This window comes from Corythoichthys intestinalis, chromosome 17 (genome assembly GCF_030265065.1).
Source record: "Corythoichthys intestinalis isolate RoL2023-P3 chromosome 17, ASM3026506v1, whole genome shotgun sequence".
Taxonomy (NCBI): Eukaryota; Metazoa; Chordata; class Actinopteri; order Syngnathiformes; family Syngnathidae; genus Corythoichthys; species Corythoichthys intestinalis.
The window spans coordinates 40949204-40969302 of NC_080411.1; the positions used below are offsets into that span (position 1 = coordinate 40949204).

The 20099-nt window shown below is 38.7% G+C and overlaps 1 protein-coding gene across 2 annotated transcripts in view; it reads right to left on the reverse strand.

Moving 5' to 3' along the window:
* Positions 1 to 20099, reverse strand: part of npr2 (natriuretic peptide receptor 2) — a 160688-nt gene that overhangs the window by 118258 nt on the left and 22331 nt on the right. For both annotated transcript variants that reach the window (XR_009061042.1, XM_057818207.1), the window contains exon 2: positions 2714 to 2895. Coding sequence is in view for 1 of the 2 variants with exons in the window: in XM_057818207.1 (XP_057674190.1) it covers positions 2714 to 2895 (182 nt within the window). In the remaining variant the exon portion in view is untranslated. The remainder of the gene's footprint in view (positions 1 to 2713; positions 2896 to 20099) is intronic.

Genomic DNA, 20099 nt, shown 5'->3' on the forward strand with positions numbered 1-20099 from the left:
ATTGCTTTCACACATAAGGGCTACCTGTTTAAATCCCGGGAATTAGCTGGAGTTCAGGCATGTGTAAAAGGGACATAAGTCTGAACATAAAGCAACAGGGAGAACCTAATACTGACTAAACAAGCCAGGTGAATGGATCTTATATCTTTCACCATTATAGTGATTTTAAGTACAATGTCAAACAGGAAGAATTGCCATACTCGTTCTTTCTTTATGTGGGTTTTCCCCATTTACATACACTGCTGGCCAAAAGTATTGGCAACCTTGCCGTTCTGTCACATAGTTCTCAATTTCTCCCAGAAAATCATTGCAATTACAAATACTTTGGTAGTAACATCTTCCTTGCAATGAAAAAACAACAAGAGACTGAAAAAAAGAAATCATTATCATTTTACACAAAACTCCAAAAATGGGCCGGACAGAAGTATTTGCACCCACAGCCTAATACTTGGTAGCACAACTGTCAAGTTCAAAAATGGATCCTTAGGTAGACATTGTAAAATTACCCAAAAATAAGGAGAGAAGACACTCAGTTTTCGTTTTCTTGGCCAAGGAGAGCAAAAATAGAGAGACATATAGTGAAATTTTAGATTACACCAAATGTCCACCAAAATTGATCTAAAGAAAAACCCTCCTTGGTATTTTTATTTAGGGGTTTGTCCTAACACAAAATGGGTGCCGCCCTGAGGGAGGGGGAAGCAAGCTGGAGACACCCATGTGATTTTGATTGGATATGTGTGAGCATGTAGGTGGAACTAAGTGAGTACACGTATGTAAGCAAAGGCTTATGTAAACAATGGTCAAAATGACCCAGACACTTCAGTTACGCAACGCTGCGGCCATGGAAGATGTCCTCGGATGGAAAATTGTCCTCGAAGGTCTAGACGAAAGTCTAGACGTAAGACGTTTAAGATGTCCTAGAAGGTCTAGTTACGCAATGTTGCGGCCATGAAGCAAGGCAGTTGTCATCCCAACCCTCTTTACTCTTTGCAACACTTAAACATTATACTACACCCTAGTATAGCAAGCAATAATCCTTTACTGGTTATATTAATCATTTACTGGTTATATCAATAAGAAAAATATTATTATGCAATAGTATTATGCATGTATTAGGTATGTATGAGCACAAGCAGATATTCAATCAATCAAGCAAATATTCAATCAACCCTCGATAATTAACTCAACAACAACTTTTAGGCAAAATAACTGCGAACAACCTTTTCCAGTATCCATCAAAGAGTTTTTTTACAATGTTCTGCTGGAATTTAAGACCACTCTTCTTTGGCCAACTGCTCCAGGTCTCTGAGATTTGAAGAGTGCCGTCTCCAAACTGCCATTTTAAAATCTCTCCACACATGTTCTACGGGATTCAGGTCTGGACTCATTGCTGGTGACTTTCTCCAGTGCTTTCTCTCAAACAATTTTTTTGTGCTTTTTGAAGTGTGTTTTGGGTCATTTTCCTGCTGGAAGACCCATGACCTCTGAGGGAGACCCAGCTTTCTCACACTGGGCCCTACATTATGCTGCAAAATGTGTTGGTAGTCTTCAGACTTCATAATGCAATGCACATGGTCAAGCCAGAGGCAGCAAAGCAACCCCCAAAACCTCAGGGAACCTCCGCCATGTTTGACTGTGGGGACCGTGTTCTTTTCTTTGAAGGCCTCGTTTTTTTTCCCCTGTAAACTCTATGTTGATGCCTTTTACCAAAAAGCTCTACTTTTGTCTCATCTGACCAGAGAACATTTTTCCAAAACGTTTTTGGCTTTCTCAAGTAGGTTTTGGCAAATTCCACCCTGGCTTTTTTATGTCTCTCGGTCAGAAGTGGTGTCTTCCTGGGTATCCTACCATAGAGTCCCTTTTCATTCAGACGCCGATGGATAGTACTGGTTGACACTGTTGTACCCTCGGACTGCAGGACAGCTTGAACTTGTTTGAATGTTAGTCGAGGTTCTTTATCCACCAGCTGCAGAATCTATCGTTGTAATCTCTGGTCAATTTTTCTTTTCCGTCCACATCTAGGGAGGTTAGCCACAGTGCCATGGGCTTTACACGTATTGATGACACTGCGCATGGTAGACACAGGAACATTCAGGTATTTGGAGATGGTCTTGTCACCTTGAGATTGCCCATGCTTCCTCACAATTTTGCTTCTCAAGTCCTCAGACAGTTCTTGGGTCTTCTTTCTTTTCTCAATGCTCAATGTGGTACACACAAGGACACGGGACAAAGGTTGAGTCAACTTGAATCCATTTTAACTGGCTGTAAGTGTGATTTAGTCAATCCCACTCCTGTTATGTGCCACAGGTAAGTAATAGGTGCTGTTAATTACACAAATTAGAGGCACATCACATGATTTTTTAAAGGGTGCCAATTCTTTTGTCAGGCCCATTTTTTTGTCTTTCCATTCTCGTTTGTGTTTTTTCATTGCAAGCAAAATAAATGAAGATATTATTACCAAAGCATTTGTAATTGCAATCATTTTCTGGGAGAAATTGAGCATTATCTGACAGAACTGCAGGGGTGCCAATACTTTTGGCCAGGAATGTATTTCAACTTCCTCCCACATTCCAGAAACATCCTTGTTGGGTCAATTGAAGAATGAATTCCAAATTTTGCGTAGTGTGTTTTTAAATGGTTTCATGTGTATATACCATAGTGAATGTGCCCTGAGATGATCTGGATGCGTGCATGTGATGTGGGTTCAATGTACCTTAAAGACTTTGATGGGATTGTCCCAGTTAAGGTCAGAGTTCTGCCAAGGCTTCCGCTCTGTCAGGCTCTCTGCAAAGACGTCCAGATAAAAAATGGCGTAGTTTTCTGGGTCTGGGATCTCGCTGTGGAAGAGTTTCATGATGTTCAGGAACGTGTCCAAGGGGCCGCAAATGTACACAACTGCAGTGGGGGGAGAAGGCAAACAACCATTTTTAAATACAATGTTTTAACGACTTATCATTTTAAGGCATATCATTCTAAATTAGGTTTTAAGACCTAACATATTTATGTTATCGTGAGATCGCCATTTCTGACTTTCCTTTGATGATAATTAAAAACAAAAAACAAAAATAAATCAGTAAAGGAGGTTTTCTGGATTAACAAAATGTGAGAAACTTATAGGACTGAAACTCTGTCTCGAGGTGAATTCAACTTTGTGCTGGAAATTAATACATCTTTTCATAGCCATAATTTTCCTCTATTTTATGAGAAATTACCTCTGCAGAAAATATACGGGGCAGGTGGAGCAGACATAATGCTGCTGGTCTGCTGTTTTGATTGATCAATGAACTACTGTCACGTTAAATTGTCAGAAATGTTTGTAGCAAGTAACTAATTGAGCGTCTGGAATGCCTGCCTGCCAACCCATCATTTTAATTACCAAGTAAATGTTTTGTTTGGTATTTATCTGTGAGTGCTGGTCTGATGAAGAGCTCTTTGTTGCCTCTACAAATGAAAATGTTTTGATTGTTTTTACAGGGGTTTGCTTTTTTTCCTTCCCTAAATTTTGGGCTCAGCTTCTGCTTCTGCAGGCAGAAGCTGCTTGCCTTGTTCAACACCCTCATTCAATCCTTATTCGTCATAATAAAATCCGTACTGAGCAATGGTTTCGCTGTAGAGCGTGGACAATCCACCTCAAGACAGGCAGAGTTCTGGGTAGCTTAAGTAGCAACGAGAAAGGAAAGATTTTACATTTTACACCAGATACAAATACATAATAAACCAGAATGGGGCGCCAACAACCCCAGAAAAAAGATCCATTTAATTGAGTATTAACTAGTTTAGGATGAGATGCCCACCCTCCCAGCCTATCCATAGATTTCATAATGATAATGACGGGAAACACACCACAGACACTGCGCCACGCCTTTAAGTAGTGGGCCGTCCCTTCAGTTATTCGCAGTCAGTCGCAGTTATTCAACACATGCAGCGATCCAACGCCAGATTTAGTTTGAAAAAGTACGAAAGCTGTACCGCATACAAACAGGAAGGATTGTCTTGGGAGTGATTTGTTCGAGAATTCAAGGTAAATATTATATTTTTCATACTATGCATGGATTTTGAAACGTGAAAAAAAATCAATGGGAGAATTTAACCGCTACGGCATTGGCGTCATAATTCGCAATATTTATGTAAAATAAATGCTCGCAACCTGTTTTTTTTTTTTCCTTTTAACCAAGAATCGAGACAGTTTTATGTTCGTCACATGCCTACTTGAGTGTGATGGAATATGCTGACAATTAGTAGAGAAGGGCCAGGCACACAACAATTTGCCTTTTTAAAAGATTAGTCAACCTGTACAAACTGCAAATCACTGTGTAGTGTCATGTTTCTCAGATTAGCTACATATTAACTACCCATAATTGATCATTTATATGCTGTCATATGTCATTAGGTTTTATTGGCGTCTGTGCATCTGTTACTCTACATAGTAGTTCCAAGGAATCAAGGCAGTCAGTCCTATTGATCAGCAATGGACTTTTATTATCATTCTTATGACTCTACTTTTGACCATTCTCTTAAAGGGCTCTATTTCCGTATGTCTTTCATATCTGGACCAAAGCAAGTCTGTGCCAGGTAAATGGTCGTTTAAGACCCAAGTTTTAGTAATTTTGTGGTCTTTACATTCCCTTGAAAACAGAGGTGCTGCTCATGTCCGACAGAAGTGAAGTGTCTCTAACCTTTGATACAAAGTCAAACATATACCTCACGTATAGTGGTATGAAAAAGTATTTGAACATGTCGGAATTTCCCACATGTCTGCATAACAACTCAATCAAATGTGATCTGATCTTTGTCAAAATCACTCAGATAGAACAAAAAAAAACTATCTGCATTATCTAAAACCACCACATTTATAGGTTTTCAAATTTTAATGAGGATAGCATGCAAACAATGACAGAAGGGGGGAAAATAAGTAAGTGAACCCTCTGCCTCAGAAGACTTAAAGAGCAATTGAAACCCATTTTTACCAAACAATTTAAGTCAGGTGTGTGCCCCATCACTGATGACTGGTTTAAAGCTGCCCTGCCCACAATAAAACACACGCCTGGTCAGAATTGTCTTGATAAGAAGCATTGTCTGATTTGCATCACGGCTCGCTCTAAAGAGCAGTCTGAAGACCATGCGATTAAGGATTGTTGATTTTTATAAAGCTGGGAAAGGATCCAAATCATCTCTAAAAGTCTGGATGTTCATCAATCGACAGTCAGAGAAGTAGTCTAAAATGAAGAGAGGTTGGTACTGTTGTTTCTCTTCCAAGGAGTGGCCGTCCACCAAAGATGACGCCAAGAGTTCAGCGCAGAATACTCATACAGGTATTAAAGAACCCTCGAGTGTCTTAAAGACCTACAGAAATCACTGGCACAGTCCAGTATCTCTAGGCACACATCAACTTTATGTAAAACTATGGCCAAGAATGGTGTTCATGGGAGGACTCCACGGAGGAAGCCACTGCTGTAAAAAAAAAAAAACAAAAAAAAAACAACAACATTGTTGCTCGTTTAATGTTTGCAAAAAGGCACCTGGACACTCCACATAATTTTGGGAAAAAGATTTTGTGGACTGAAACCAAAGTTGAATTGTTTGGGAGTAAAGTTTGGAGGAACAGCTCACCAACATCAACACCTCATCCCCACCATGAAGCATTGTGGAGGGAACATCATGATTTGGGGCTGTTTCCTGCTTCAGGGCATGGACAACTTGCAATCATTAATAGAAGAATGAATTCAAAGGTTTATCAGGATGTTTTGCAGAAAATGTCGTCTAATGCCGTCTGTCAGACAGTTGAAGCTAAAAAGAGGATGGATGCTGCAACAAGACAATGATTCAAAACACAGAAGTAAATCAACTTCAGAATGGTTTCAGAAGAACAGAATACGTGTTCTGGAGTGGCCAAGTCAAAGTCCAGACTTGAACGCTATTGAGATGCTGTGGCATGACCTAAAGACAGCGATTCATGCCAGACATCCGAGGAATCTGACTGAACAATGTGCCATCGATGTGCCGGACTGATCTGCAGCTACAGGAAGCTTCTGGTTAAAGTTATTGCTGCCAAAGGGGGGACCACAAAATATTAAATGTGATAGTTCACGTACTCATTTTTACCTCTTCTGGCATACTATTCTCATTAAAATATGAAAACCTATAAATGTTTGGGTGGTTTTAGTTAAGGCAGACACTGTTTTTTCATCTGTGTGTTTTTGACAAAGATCAGATCACATTTGATGGTGATTTGTGCAGAAATGTGAGAAATTCCAAAAGGTTCAGATACTTTTTCAAACCGCTGTATACTTGTTCAACAGTATATCTTGTAATGTTAAACTAAGATTTATACTTGGGCCCTTCTCTTTTTATTTTGTTTGTTACAGTGAGCATTGTATATTTTTTTTTACAGACACAGCTAAGCTCTCTTATACCCTTAACAGTAAATGTTATGTTTTATAAAATGTTCCAAATCAACTTTGTCGATGGTGCTTTTTTTCCACTATTTTTGCCATCAGTGATCTGCTAACATTCAAAGGTGTGGTGAAAAATATACCAACACTTCATTGTCTTCTCTAAAAGAATCGACCTCAGGCTCCCTTGTTTACGGTAAACCTTCACCCCGCCACCTACACTTGCCTGCTTTAGGGCCATGAAAATATATAACCAACATTATTTTCATTCCAGACATATGCTGGAACGGAGGCTCACAGCTCAGAGGCCACTTAGCAGACATTTCCTCATTGGTTAGACTTATGTTGGACCCCAACCTCATCTGTTCCATCACGGTTTACCATGCCAAGTAGTTCTGCTGTCTCCTGGATTGCGCCCAATATAAATGCCCCAACAGTCGGGGGCAAAATGGCCTTGTGTGCTGTGGCGGCCTTAAAGTCGACAGACTAGCACACAAATGCACATTCAAGTTGTTCCACTTCTTACTCTGCAAGATCATAGCCCATACACCTCTATTTTTCCCTTTCCTACTTATAATCCACATTCGAGATCGTGTGTCACTAAAGGAGAAAAAACATTTTTAAAAGTTTAAACTACATGCATTGCGTCATACAAAATCATAATTTACAGTACGTACGTAAAATATGAGCACTCAACTTATTAGCTGCCCTAGGCGGCACTAGATGTCCAATCCATTTGGACTGGGAGAAGTTGTCAGCGAATGATTGCTACTAGCCCTCCCAGTCAAAATGGATTGGATGTCTAGCACTATTGAATTCGGGTTGTAGAAGACAGACAATGAGTTAAGAGCTACTACTGTCATGGCACAGTATCTAAATTTCCAGATTAGGGTAAAAAGCAACGTATTGTCACTTGATTAATTACCAAGGGTAGACAATAAGGGAAATATGGGATTAAGGGAAATTTGAGGTTTTGAGGCTTTTGAGGTTCACTGGCCCCCCTATCAAAACCACCGGCCCAGGTCAACGCGTCAGTTATTGATCCCAATAATGATGAAAAAGAAGAATTTGCTTGAATAACATGAATAACTTTTTTTTTTTTTAATAGATAGATTTGATGAAAAGTGCAGCAAAACGGTGCTAAACATTAATCTATTGCAAATAATCCTATTCCAATTCCATAATCATTCCATAATCACTCCAGTTTACATGGATAAAACCAAATCGACTCCACTGACTACTTACACATATTTTAATGTTTTCAGAAAACAAACGCACACAAAAAGACAAATTTTTTTCTTGGGATCTCCAGGGGGAGGCAGGCCCGCAGGAGAGCCCCGTGCCTGGACGAAGCTTTCCTCTTTCTCCGTTCTCGTGGCAACATTTTATAAATCAAAGAGATGATTAGGCATAGACTTCATAATGATATTGACGGGTCCCTCCCATATACACTGCACCACGCCTTTTTGTAGGGGGCCGGCCAACACTCCGCTTCAGTCTGTCGAAGTCGGTCGCAGTTATTCAACACATGGAGCAATCCAACTCCGGATTTAGGTTGGAAAAAGTACGAAAGCTGTACTGCATACAAATAGGAAGGATTGTCTCAGGAGTGATTTGTTCGAGGATTAAAGGTAATTATTATATTTTTCGTTTCATGCGTGCATTTTGAAACGTGTGGGAGTAATTATCCGCTACTGCATTGGCATTATACTTTGCAATATTCACGTAAAATACTTGCTAACTGCCCGGTTTTTTGCTTTTAACCAAGAATCGAGACTGTTTTACATCCATATGTACAGAGAATTCTGGGATTTAAGAATATATTCACAAGAATTTTCAATGCAAATAGCTCTTTGTTGTACTAAGGGGGCCGCCAGAGTGACTTAAAGACTGGCAGCATATACGATTTACGTAAAATAAATGCTAACTGCTCTATTTTTTTGCTTTTGACCAAGAATCGAAACTGTTTTACATCCATATCCATTAAGAATTCAGGTATTTAAGCATCTATTCACAAGAATTTTCAGTAACACTTTACAATAAGGGTCCCTTAATTAACATTAGTTAATGCATTGTTAGAAATTAACTAATGATTAAGTAAAATGACAATAATTCATTTAATCCCTTATCTAACATTTATTAATATATTCAGTAACATGAGTTAATGCATTTTAAGACAATCACTAATGTTTAAGTAACATTACAATAATTCAAATAATCCCTTATTTAGCATTTGGTAGTATATTAACTAACATTAGTTAATGCATAACCAGACAGTAACTAATAGTTTCGTAAAATTTAAAAAAAAAAAAAAAAAAAAAGGCCTATATAGGTTTAGGGTTTAGGGTTAGGGTTTGGTAACTTAAGCACTTGTAATTTCGTTAAGGGATACATGTGCTACACTTTACAATAAGGGTCCAAAAACATTCAGTAATGGTTAATTAAGGTTAAGTAATACTTATAAGGTACGTTCACGTGAAATAATACAATACTTAAGGTTAGGTTAGCAGCACCCGAGGACTCACAGAGCAATGTTTCTCATTTTAAAATAACATAATCACTTGCTAGTACCAGTATACATTAATAACTATTTATTAATGCACTAATGTATAGGTTAATTAATGTTATGTATTATATATATTATATATTATAACCTAACCTTAAGTATGGTATTATTTCACGTGAACGTACCTCATAAGTATTACTTAACCTCAATTAACCTGAATGTTTTTTGGACCCTTATTGTAAAGTGTAGCACATGTGTCCCTTAACTAAGAAATTATACATGCTTAAGTTCCCCCCGCCCCTTTAACCTTTATTAACCATTACTGAATGCTTTTTGGACCCTTATTGTAAAGTGTAGCACATGTGTCCCTTAACTAAGAAATCATAAATGCTTAAGTTAACATACCCTAACCCTATATAGGCCTATGCATTTTTTTTATTTTACCAAACCATTAGTTACTGTCTGGTTATGTAGTAACTAAAGCATTAACTAATGCATTAATTAATGCTTTGCTTTTTTAACTCATGTTAATTAACTTATTAATAAATGTTAGATAAGCAAATATTAATTATTGTAATGTTACTTAAACATTATTTATTGTCTAAAAATGTTTTAACTAATGTTAATTATTGTATTGCATTAATTATTGTAAAGTGTTACCGAATTTTCAACGTAAAAATCTCTTTGTCTGTGTTTCCACTCGGTCAGCTTTGACAGAGATAGGCTCCCTTTTAAGTGGCCCCTCACCCCGTGTCCCGTCAATATCATTATGAAGTCTATGACTGAGGCAGTTATGGCAAACAATTTTCAAACACTTTTCAAGCTATTTTCGTCATTATAACAATATTATTTTCTCTGTCGTCACACAGATGAATTATCTTGTCATGTTCATACCATAGGTTTTATACTCGTTTACTTTTCTCAAACTTACTTATCTGCATATGTGGGCACACCTCACAGTAAACCTTGTTTTTGGTCTCAGCGTAGCCGAGCCAAGTAAAGCTGTCTCGCTACTGGGGCTGAAACTTTCTCTCCTTTTCTTGTCATACTGGATTTCACTTTCCCTCAACTCCTCCAACTTTCTCTTTCTTGAGTGGTCTTTTTCCCCCGGTGCTTGGCCAGGTGCTGGGGGTTTCAGAAACATGTCGTCTTGTAGTATAACATTAGGTGAGTACTGAGATACTGACAATCAATCAGCAGCAGTAATCAGGTTGAATACGTTTACGGGGTGTGTTTATGCTAAGGTTCCTACGCTTTCGGACTGTAGGAACCTGGGTACTTAGTTCCTATAACTACCCCGCCCTCCAGTAGTTCTAGGAACTATCCTTCGTGAGGCAGTCGTGTTCGCACATGGGTAATACGCCCAATACGAACGGCTGTTACGTTTTATTCTGCGCCAGTGACGCATTATTTACTCGCCACACCCAGCAGCCTCGCATGTTTGAAGGGAATAGTTTCCATCGGTGAGCAAATCCAACGTATAACGACGAGAGTGGAAGCGCACACACATTTCGTTAGAAGACGACAGATCCAAAGGCGAGCAATATTTCTCAGTTTCATGAAGGATAAAAAGCAAGCTTTAATTTGTTAATAATAAGTTTTAATTTGATGAACTCGGAATGTAATATATTTGAAATATCATCCAAAAGTGTCACTTTTATTTATTTTCACAAATTTTATTGTTTACTAGAGCTGGGAATCTTTGGGCACCTAACGATTCGATTACGATTACGATTGAGAGGCTCCGATTCGGTTATAAAACAATTATTGATGAACCCCCCTCTCCTTTTTTTTTTTTTTTTTTTTTTTTTTTTTAATGTTTTGTACATTAGTTCCAAAATTGTTAAAAAATCAGGCTAAACCAAACTACTATTTCAGTATCAAGCAGACCCGGCGGCATGGGCGGGCATTAGGGGGCCGTGCCCGCCCTAGCTCGATTAAACTGTACTGTGTAATTTTTTAAATTTTTTTTTTAATCTTCCACAAAAACACACACACACGGGGAGAATGAACCCTATATTCCAGTGTTTTTCAATCGATTGTGCCGCCGCCGCGAGAAATTCGCCAATGTCGCTTTTTTTTAACATCGTCGGGCAAAGTTGCAGTAGGAAGGAAGGAAGGAAGGAATGTGGAAAAAGTTCTCGGTTGTGTGCAGATGAGTCGTGTTGCGTTCAAGAACTGCTCGGATTTCTAGCCGTCAGCCACCTTGCTCTCCGTAACAATGTGGACCCCAGCACTTCTGCTGTTCATTATTTGACTCGTCAAGTGTCGATATATACAAAAGTGTCCTTTCCATTTTATCCATATGTGACGACCGTTAATCCTCCCTCTTTGTTTTATTCCAACACATTATCGAGGACAGCTAGGTGGGAGATACCTAGAAATCCGAGCAGTTCTTGAACGCGACACGAGCGGCTATCTAGCGCCATGGCGCCATACAAGGTTAAATGAACCCCCGTCGCTTCAGAACAAGTCGATTATTTTGTACGCCTTCGTGAAAACACAGAGAAATGGGCAACTTTTTTGAGGAAAACTACAAAGGTAAATAAGAACGCCCTGAAAGCCAGTTACTTTGTTGCTAAATCCCAAAAGTCCCAAACTGTGGCAGAGACGTTAATACTACCTGTCTGCAAAGCCATTGTCAGCGAGACGACCAGCCCTGATGTGCTTAAATGCATTGCTCAAGTCCCCTGTCTGATAGTTTTTCAAGCCTAATTGCTAAACGTTTCACACTGAGTAAATATAAATACTGAGAAATTATTTTATAATTAAATATACTATACAGAAAGTAATTTTGGAACATTTTGGTGTGGTGTGCCGCGAGATTTTTTCCAACGTAAAAACATCCCGTGACTCAGAAAAGGTTGAAAAACACTGCTCTAGTCATCCTATCTTGATCTGTCGTCACAATCACAGCAGCGAATGTAGGCAATTTCTAGCCAATCACAGATAAGGGGGGCGGGCTGAGTAGCCGGTGCTGTGCCGAAAAATAGCCGCCCCGCGTGAAATGTCCCCCTCCGACGGGAACGCTTATTTATAACGCTTTATTGAGCGTTTATTTGATTTATTTGTTTATTTATTTTATTGTTGAGCGCCCACACGTCACTCGTACAGCTTTTTCTTACCAATCGATGGACATGGAAACGATTTTCTTATACCGTGAATATATGTATTATTTTACTCTGCTTGAACTAAATGTCATAACTGTGTGATTGTCATTGAGATATGGTCGTGAAAACCTTAGACTAATACATTTATGTTCAAAGATGGTTATGTGGCCCAGTCCACGATTTGTTAGTAAAATATAGTACTAGTATTTTGTCTAATTTATTTATTTAAAAGTGATTTTACAGTCGTAAATCCATTACTGTAACGAGTCCATGAAAACATTTGATGTTTTCACCTCAATAAAGCGTTATAAATAAGCGTTCTCGTCAGGGGGGACATTTCACGCGGGGCGGCTATTTTTCGGCACAACACTGCTATTGTGTACTGCGATTGGATAGGGATTGCTCCGGTTACAGAAATGGCGATTGAGCGGCTCCTCCGTTGCTAATTCAAATTGGAATGGACATCCGTGTTTTTTTTTTCAAGAAACTAAAGACGAACTCAAGCCATGACAAAGACGCGGCCGAAAGTCAACATGAAGGGATAGCGCTGCCACCTCCTGCAGTTTCACTGACTGACACTATCATCAGAAAATATAACGGGTAAAAACGCCACTGTTACGGCTAAATTTACATTGAAGAAGTGTGCCCCCCCCAAAAAATGTAATGCCCCCCCCGTAATTTCTTTCTGCAGCCGGGTCTGGTAGCAAGTTAACATATAACAGTAAACAAATATACAAAAATAACAGTAAATAAAAAAACTCCAGTCCCCATTCTGTATCAGCAGCTTTAAACTACATTCAATTAATTTAATGTTGTGTATCAACTGTTACAGTTGTTAAAATTGCTCGTTATTCCATAATTTCCCTTCTGTCTACTTTTGTCAAAGTTTTAAAACTATTTCATCATTTAAAGATAGATTCAAGACAAGATTCTGCCGATTTAGGAGTATTTTAGATAAAAAGTTAATTAGGTTCGCTACAACAGAGCCTTCTGGAGAGATCTACTGCTTTAAGATGGCGGCTGTTTACTTACACCGGAAAGTCTGTCATTTCGCATCTCTGTTCAATAATACATGTTCCAACACCGACGTCATCTGTCATTTTGCATCTAGTTCTACATATATATGATATCTACTGTAGCCGTATGTTTGTAGCAACTAGCAACTGAGCGTTGTTTGTAGCGGCTGTCAGCCGCAGTCAGGTATGATTGTTTTTTTTGTCTAGCGGCATGAGTTGAACATGATATTTACTCTTGGTCCGTTCCTCATTGCGTCCCAAAGACCGCGCAGACTGTGTTTTACTTCCACTTTACCTGGTATAATTCAATAATCGGAATTTGGTTATTTGTGAATCGTTCTCGAATCTTCCACGGCCGAATCGCGAATTATCTAAGAATCGGAAATTTCGCACGCCGCTATTGTTTACATTTTAAAAATAAAAGCGCTAAGTATATTTTTCCTACCTTTTTTGTACGGACACATAACTGAATCGAGCACTTCAAAAACCAAACCAAAATGTCTTTATTATTTATTTATTATTATCATTGATTTATATTTTGATAGGGATAACATAACGTCATCAAAACACGGAACCATTGGGAATTAAAGTTAAATAAGATTTTTTTTTAATTGACACATATATTTTGACTTGAGTTTGAGTCACCTAAGTTTGAGGAGTCCTGAGCCAAAACCTTGGCAATTTATTAAAGTGAAAATAAAGCACAAAAAAATGTCAAATATTTCCATACGTCAGACATTATCGCTCTCTGACAGCTAGCATAACATTTTCCAGTTGGCTATGTTTATTCACTGAATGACATATAGTTTCTTTCGACAATATCTTTGTACATCAAGATTATTTTGTTGTTTTGTAGCCACTAATATTTAAAAGAAATGTTATTTTTATTATATAGTTCTGTGGATAAGCGGCTTGACTTTGACAATCACCAGGCTTCTTGTCATATGTAAGTATAATGATGCAAAATGATTACCTCACGTCTGTTTCTCAACAGGAGTTTTATCTTCTGAGTCTGTGGAGAGCAGCATTTCTGCTCAGCATCTGTCAGTGTTAACTGCTACAATAATTCGGTCGTGCTCCTCACTTGAGTTTTGACAGCCTTTAAACATACATAGAAGTGGATTGTTTGCTGCTCACTGTCTGACCTTTCAAAAGTGAACCGATTCTTAAATGATTGATTAGGTTTAAGGAGTAATTGTTTTTTCACACGGGTCCAGATAGCTTTGAATGTTTTTTTTTCTGCCACATAAATAAAATCACCATTTTAAAGCATGCATTTTCACTTAGGTTATCTTTGATATTTTACAGGAGTGCTGCCACACAATTCAATGAAAGGCAGTTTTGATCAGTTTGATTTTAAAAGTTTATTTTGTGCTTTTTTTAAATCAGTAGATACAATAGAATAAGCAAGACCATGTCGTATCCCACAATGACTAAACCCAGCTCCGCAAAGCTAGGCCCATAAAGGCACGGTTAGATGAGTTTGGTGAGGGAGAACTTGACTCACCCCACGAAGCACTGACCTCAACACCATCAAACACATTTGTAAGAACTAGAGATTTTGAGGCAAGCTCTCAACAGAAATTCAAGAGAGTCTATTGTTAAATAAACTGGGGGACTTTACATAGAATCTTAACCATCAGGACATGTTTTGGTCTAATAATGGAAAATAGTATGCATCTGATTCAGTAAATGTACTTCCCACATCACCATTTGCCAGGAATTACACGGAAGAATTTGGGCAACTGAAGGCTGCGGAGGATAGGAGTTTGTGCAACTGCACGCAATCACTTTGTCAGCTGTAAAAGCTCAAATGACGTGACTCATCACAATAGTTCAGGACTCGTCTCCTCAGTCTTAGCCTCTTGTCATCTAAGGCCAGTTGGCAGAGCTGATAGCCTCGAGGTTATCTGCTGGGATAAAATGAATGCCGAGCAAGCCTTGACAAAACCATTAGCTTCCATGACCTCCAGCTCAATGCAGCTGCATCATAATTCTTCCAACAAGGGCCGTGGTTTTTCTTTGCTTTAATTAGCATATGACATATTTGTATTGTACAGTTGCTTGACATGGTTGAAAAGACTGCAACCTGTATGCTTCACACTGCAGTAAAAACAAATTAATTGGGAAGAACTCATTAATAGTGAATTTAATGATCCATGATTAATAAATAGTTTTGCAACATAGACATGGGTCGACAAAATAAATGGTCGGGTGGCCCAGATGCACTTTTAAAACTGTCAGGGTCACCGGAATGCTCCAACCACTGGCTCTAGGGTCACTAAAAATAATGTGTCAATTAAGAAAAAAAAAAAAAAAATCTTATTTCACATTAATTCCCAGTAGTTCTATGTTTTGATGACGTTACGCTATTCCAACCTTACAGGCTATGCATCCAGCCGTTGCTCTCCGTGGGGCGTAAACACACCTTGCTCATTCGCTCGCTCGCTCCAATGCACAAGTTGATTGTCAGTATCTCAGTACTCAGCTAACATTATACTACAAGACGACATATTTCTGAAACCCCCAGCACCCAGCCAAGCACCGGGGGAAAACAGACAACTAAAGAAAGCGATTCATTTGACATTTATTCTAGGGCTGTCAAAATTATCGCGTTAACGGGCGGTAATTAATTTTAATTTTGATTAATCACGTTAAAATATTTGTCGCATTTAACGCACATGCCCCGCTCAAACAGATTAAAATGACAGCACAGTGTCGTGTCAACTTGTTACTTGTGTTTTTTGGTATTTTGTCGCCCTCTGCTGGCGCTTGGGTCCAAATGATTTTATGGGTTTAAGCACACTGAGTGAGCATGGTGTAATTATTGACATCAACAATGGAGAGCTACTACTTTATTTTGGATCGAAAATTTTACAAATTTTATTAAAATGAAAAAAACATTAAGAGGGGTTTTAATATAAAATTTCTATAACTTGTACTAACATTTATCTTTTAAGAACCACAAGTCTTTCTATCAATAGATCGCTTTAACAATGTTAATAATGTTAATGCCATCTTGTTGATTTATTGTTATAATAAACAAATACAGTACTTATGTACCGTATGTTGAATGTATATATCCGTCTTGTGTCTTATCTTTCCATTCCAACAATAATTTACAGAAAAATATGGCATATTTTATAGATGGTTTGAATTGCGATTAATTACGATTAATCAATTTTTAAGCTGTAATTAACTTGATTAAAAATTTTAATCGTTTGACAGCCCTAATTTATTTTCGTAGTAATACTTTTTTTTCTCATATTATTAGAGGGTTTCCCCTACACATAAAGACTGTGGCGCGCCGCCACACCAAAAAAAAAGCTGCTACGCCTTGCAAATGAGATGTTTTTTTTTTATTTTTTTAAGGCCGGTTCAAACTAGCGGCAGCCTAGTGTGAAGGGTTCAGCAGCAACCAATTAATTATGTATTGTAATGTCCGCGGCCCCCTTAAGAGAGCTGTGATGTAGCCTTGCTGTATTTTTTTTAGAACGCCGCCGCACTAACGTCAACAACACATCTAATGGCAGACGGATATAGGCAATCACAGCTGAAGAAAACCTTGATTATTGTGCTTTTTTCAAAATTGGCGAGCTCTGGGATACTCGAAAAATGACTCTCATACCTCTCTTTGCTAAGCTAAATGGTATCTTGATGTGCGTTTATGTGGAAATGTAGTTCACAAACAACAAAACAAAACTATTCACCTTCTCACTGAAACTAGTAAAACTCTTTACACTGTTGTTAGAATTTCCCCCTACTCCTTGGAATTGGTCAGTTAACAAAAGGGCTATTATTGTTGTGGTAATGTAGTACGTATTAATTTCAATTTATTCACACACACATTCATATTCACATAGTGTTAATCATCTTTTTGATTGATTTACAATCATTGTAAATCATCAATGCTGAGCTAGGATTATGTGTGAGTCAGGTCTCCTTAAGAAGCTACTCAAAGCTTATAGCCAGAAGCCTGCGTACATTAAGACAATCATAAGAAAAAATATAGGAAGAGCAGAAAGGGTGAATTGTCACATATTATATTATCCTCATGCGATAACTTACTGGCAAACAATAACATTAAATACTAAATACACCCACACACACATAAAGAAATACTTCGCTAGAAGAGAATTTATAACCTAGGTATGTTGGAATTTTTTTTATTTACTGATCAGAATACTTTTTAGCATCATTTCAAACATGGAGATGGATTTCATTTTCAACATTTTAGCTTATTGTCGAGCTCATTCCAAATTAGGGCCAAAAAAAGGGAAAAAAGGACTACGAGATTTAAGTCGTACCATTGTTACGACAAAAAAAGTCGTATTATGACGTAGAGTAAAGTAGCTGTTATAAGCTACACATTTTACATATATGTACCGTAGCTGAGAGCTACAACATTAGCCTTGCTAATGAAATATTTCAAATAGATCTTTGTTATGGTTCTTCAAAAAAAATGTGAAAAAAAATCTCATTTGTCATGATATGAAGCGTCATGCAACGACATAGTGAGGCTTTCCGACTCCGATGCAGCCCACTACCACAGCTTCAAAAAATGCTAGGGCAAACCCTGTATTACTACGAGAATAAAAGTCGTATTATTACGTAGGGCTATTGTAGCTGAATAAGTAGCTTTGTACTTCACTTAGCGCGTTACCCCCTCCGTTAAAACAATACTGAGAGCATCCTGTGTTTTTTGGAATCGGTTTTACAAATAGGAAATCCTTGATATTTTGTCTACAACCCCTAGCAAAAAGTATGGAGTCTCGGAAGAGCACTCACTCAGACATTTTATCATGTAGAACAAACTCAGGTAAAAAGCTTGAAAAAATAATGAATTAGTGTAAAAGTGGAACTCCTTAGCATTCAGAAACACTAAAATAAATTAATAAAAAACATCGTGGTGGTCAGTAAATGTTGTAGAGCAAGTGCAGGGAAATATATATGGAATCACTCCATTCTGAGACAAAGAAATAACAATCAAAACACATCTCTAGCATTTAGTGGCACCACCTCTGGCTTTTATGACAGCTTGCAGTCTCTGAGGCATGGACTTGATGAGTATTCTTCATCAATTTGGTGCCAGCTCTCTTTGATTGCAGTTGCCAGCTCATCCTTGCAGGTTAGAGCCTTACATTGTTTTCAATTTCCACGACAGGCTTTCAATAGGGTTGAGATCTGGGCTATTTGCAGGCCATGACATTGACTGGATGAGTCTTTCTCCAAGGAATGCTTTAACAGTTTTAGCTCTGTGGCATGATGCATTCTCATCTTGGAAAAAAACATATTTTCAATTGAAGGGATAAGAAAGCTGTCTAAAATTTCAATGTAAATTTGTGCATTTATTGAAGATTTAACTACAGCCATCTCCCCAGTGCCTTTGCCTGACATGCAGCCCCATATCATCAAGGACTGAGGGAATTATGATGTTTTCTTCAGGCAATCATCTTTGTAAATTTCACTGGAACAGCACCAAACCAAAGTTCCAGCATCATCACCTTGTCAAGAGTCAAGAATCTACATAGGACAAGGTATCAAGAGTCAAGAATCTGCAATGGAGCTTCGACGAAGCATCAGTATAAATTTTTCTATTGTTTTTCTATAAGTTGATGTAGCTGAAGCAAAAATAATAATAATTTACTTATCTGTAAAACCGATTCTAAAACATAAGATGCTTTCTTTTTTTTTTTTTTCATTTTCGATTATTGCTTCATTTATTATTGTAAATCCTAAAATAAAAAAATGAAATAATAGGGTATTTGTGATATTTACATTTATAATGCATACTTATAATAACTAATTGGTGAATGATTTTTTTTTTTTTTTTTTTTTTTTTTTTTTAGACCTGTCCTGTTCAGCTGTTTGACACGGAGAATGGAAGTGTAAGTGCCCGGATGGTCTGAACAGTTTTAATGTTTCAGTTTGAGAGTCTGACATACTCCCATTGTGATCATTCAACATACCTCGTTTATTATGACAAAGCAGCGAACAGGAAGGGGTTATGGGGGAACAGAAGAAAAGAAGCACAAGAGAAGAAAGAAAAGAAACACAAACTACAACAAGAAATACATTGAACGTCTACACTAACTACTAATATGATGTTGCTATCATCAGCTAGATGTATTTCCGGTTGACACCATGTGGGGGGCCTGTTGACCAGGGAAAGAGGGGGATGGGGTTGGAGGAGTCTATAAGCTAAGTGAGTGAAAGGGGTAGAGTGTACACAAATCAGCTCTGTGATCTAGAACCCAGTAATCGTGTGAATCCCTTGTGAGTGTAAGCCCATTGGCGACCGACCCTACGGCACCCAATCGCCAATCCCCGGCACCGGGACCCCCACCTGAGCGCGCCCCATCACATCCAGCCGCACGCCAGACCCACCAGGCGCGCGACAGCCACGCAGATGAGCGGAGACGCCACGCGGGCGCTAACCAGGGCCACGGCAGGCTGGGGGGAGTGGGGGGGGGTCAGCGCAGCCCGTCCTTCCTCCCGCAGCACAGCAAAGGCCCCCCCCCCCCCCCTTGGGATCCAGGGTGGTCCTCCGGGCCATCAACCGGCCTTCAGGGATGGCAAGAGGGGACGGAGAAATATAAGATGCTTTCAATATTGTTGATTTTGACGGAGGCGGCAACGCGCTACGTAAAGTACGTAGCTGCTTATTCAGCTACATTAGCCCGACATTAGCACCTAATACTCCGTCGTACGACGCACATAAAGGCAATTTCAATAACAAATGTCGTTATATGGACTTACGAGCGGCCAGCTTGTTGTCTCCTGTCGTCTTCCAAAATTACACCTGGGTAACGGCGCTTCAGGTGTTCATTCATGGTAACGTGCTGCCGACCTGATCCGCACGACAGTGACACCCTCCTTTGTTTCATTAAAATAAATCCATGCTTCAGCCAATCTGGTCTGCTTTTTGGGCTTTGTGCCGATTTCTCATCTGAATGAGGTGTCTAAAAACGTTTGAATGCGAGTGTACGTTCTTTCACTTATTCTCACTCTCTTTCTTATGAACACCGGAGTGCAGTGCGAGTAAATGCGTAAAAGGGGTTGGGAGGTTAGGTGG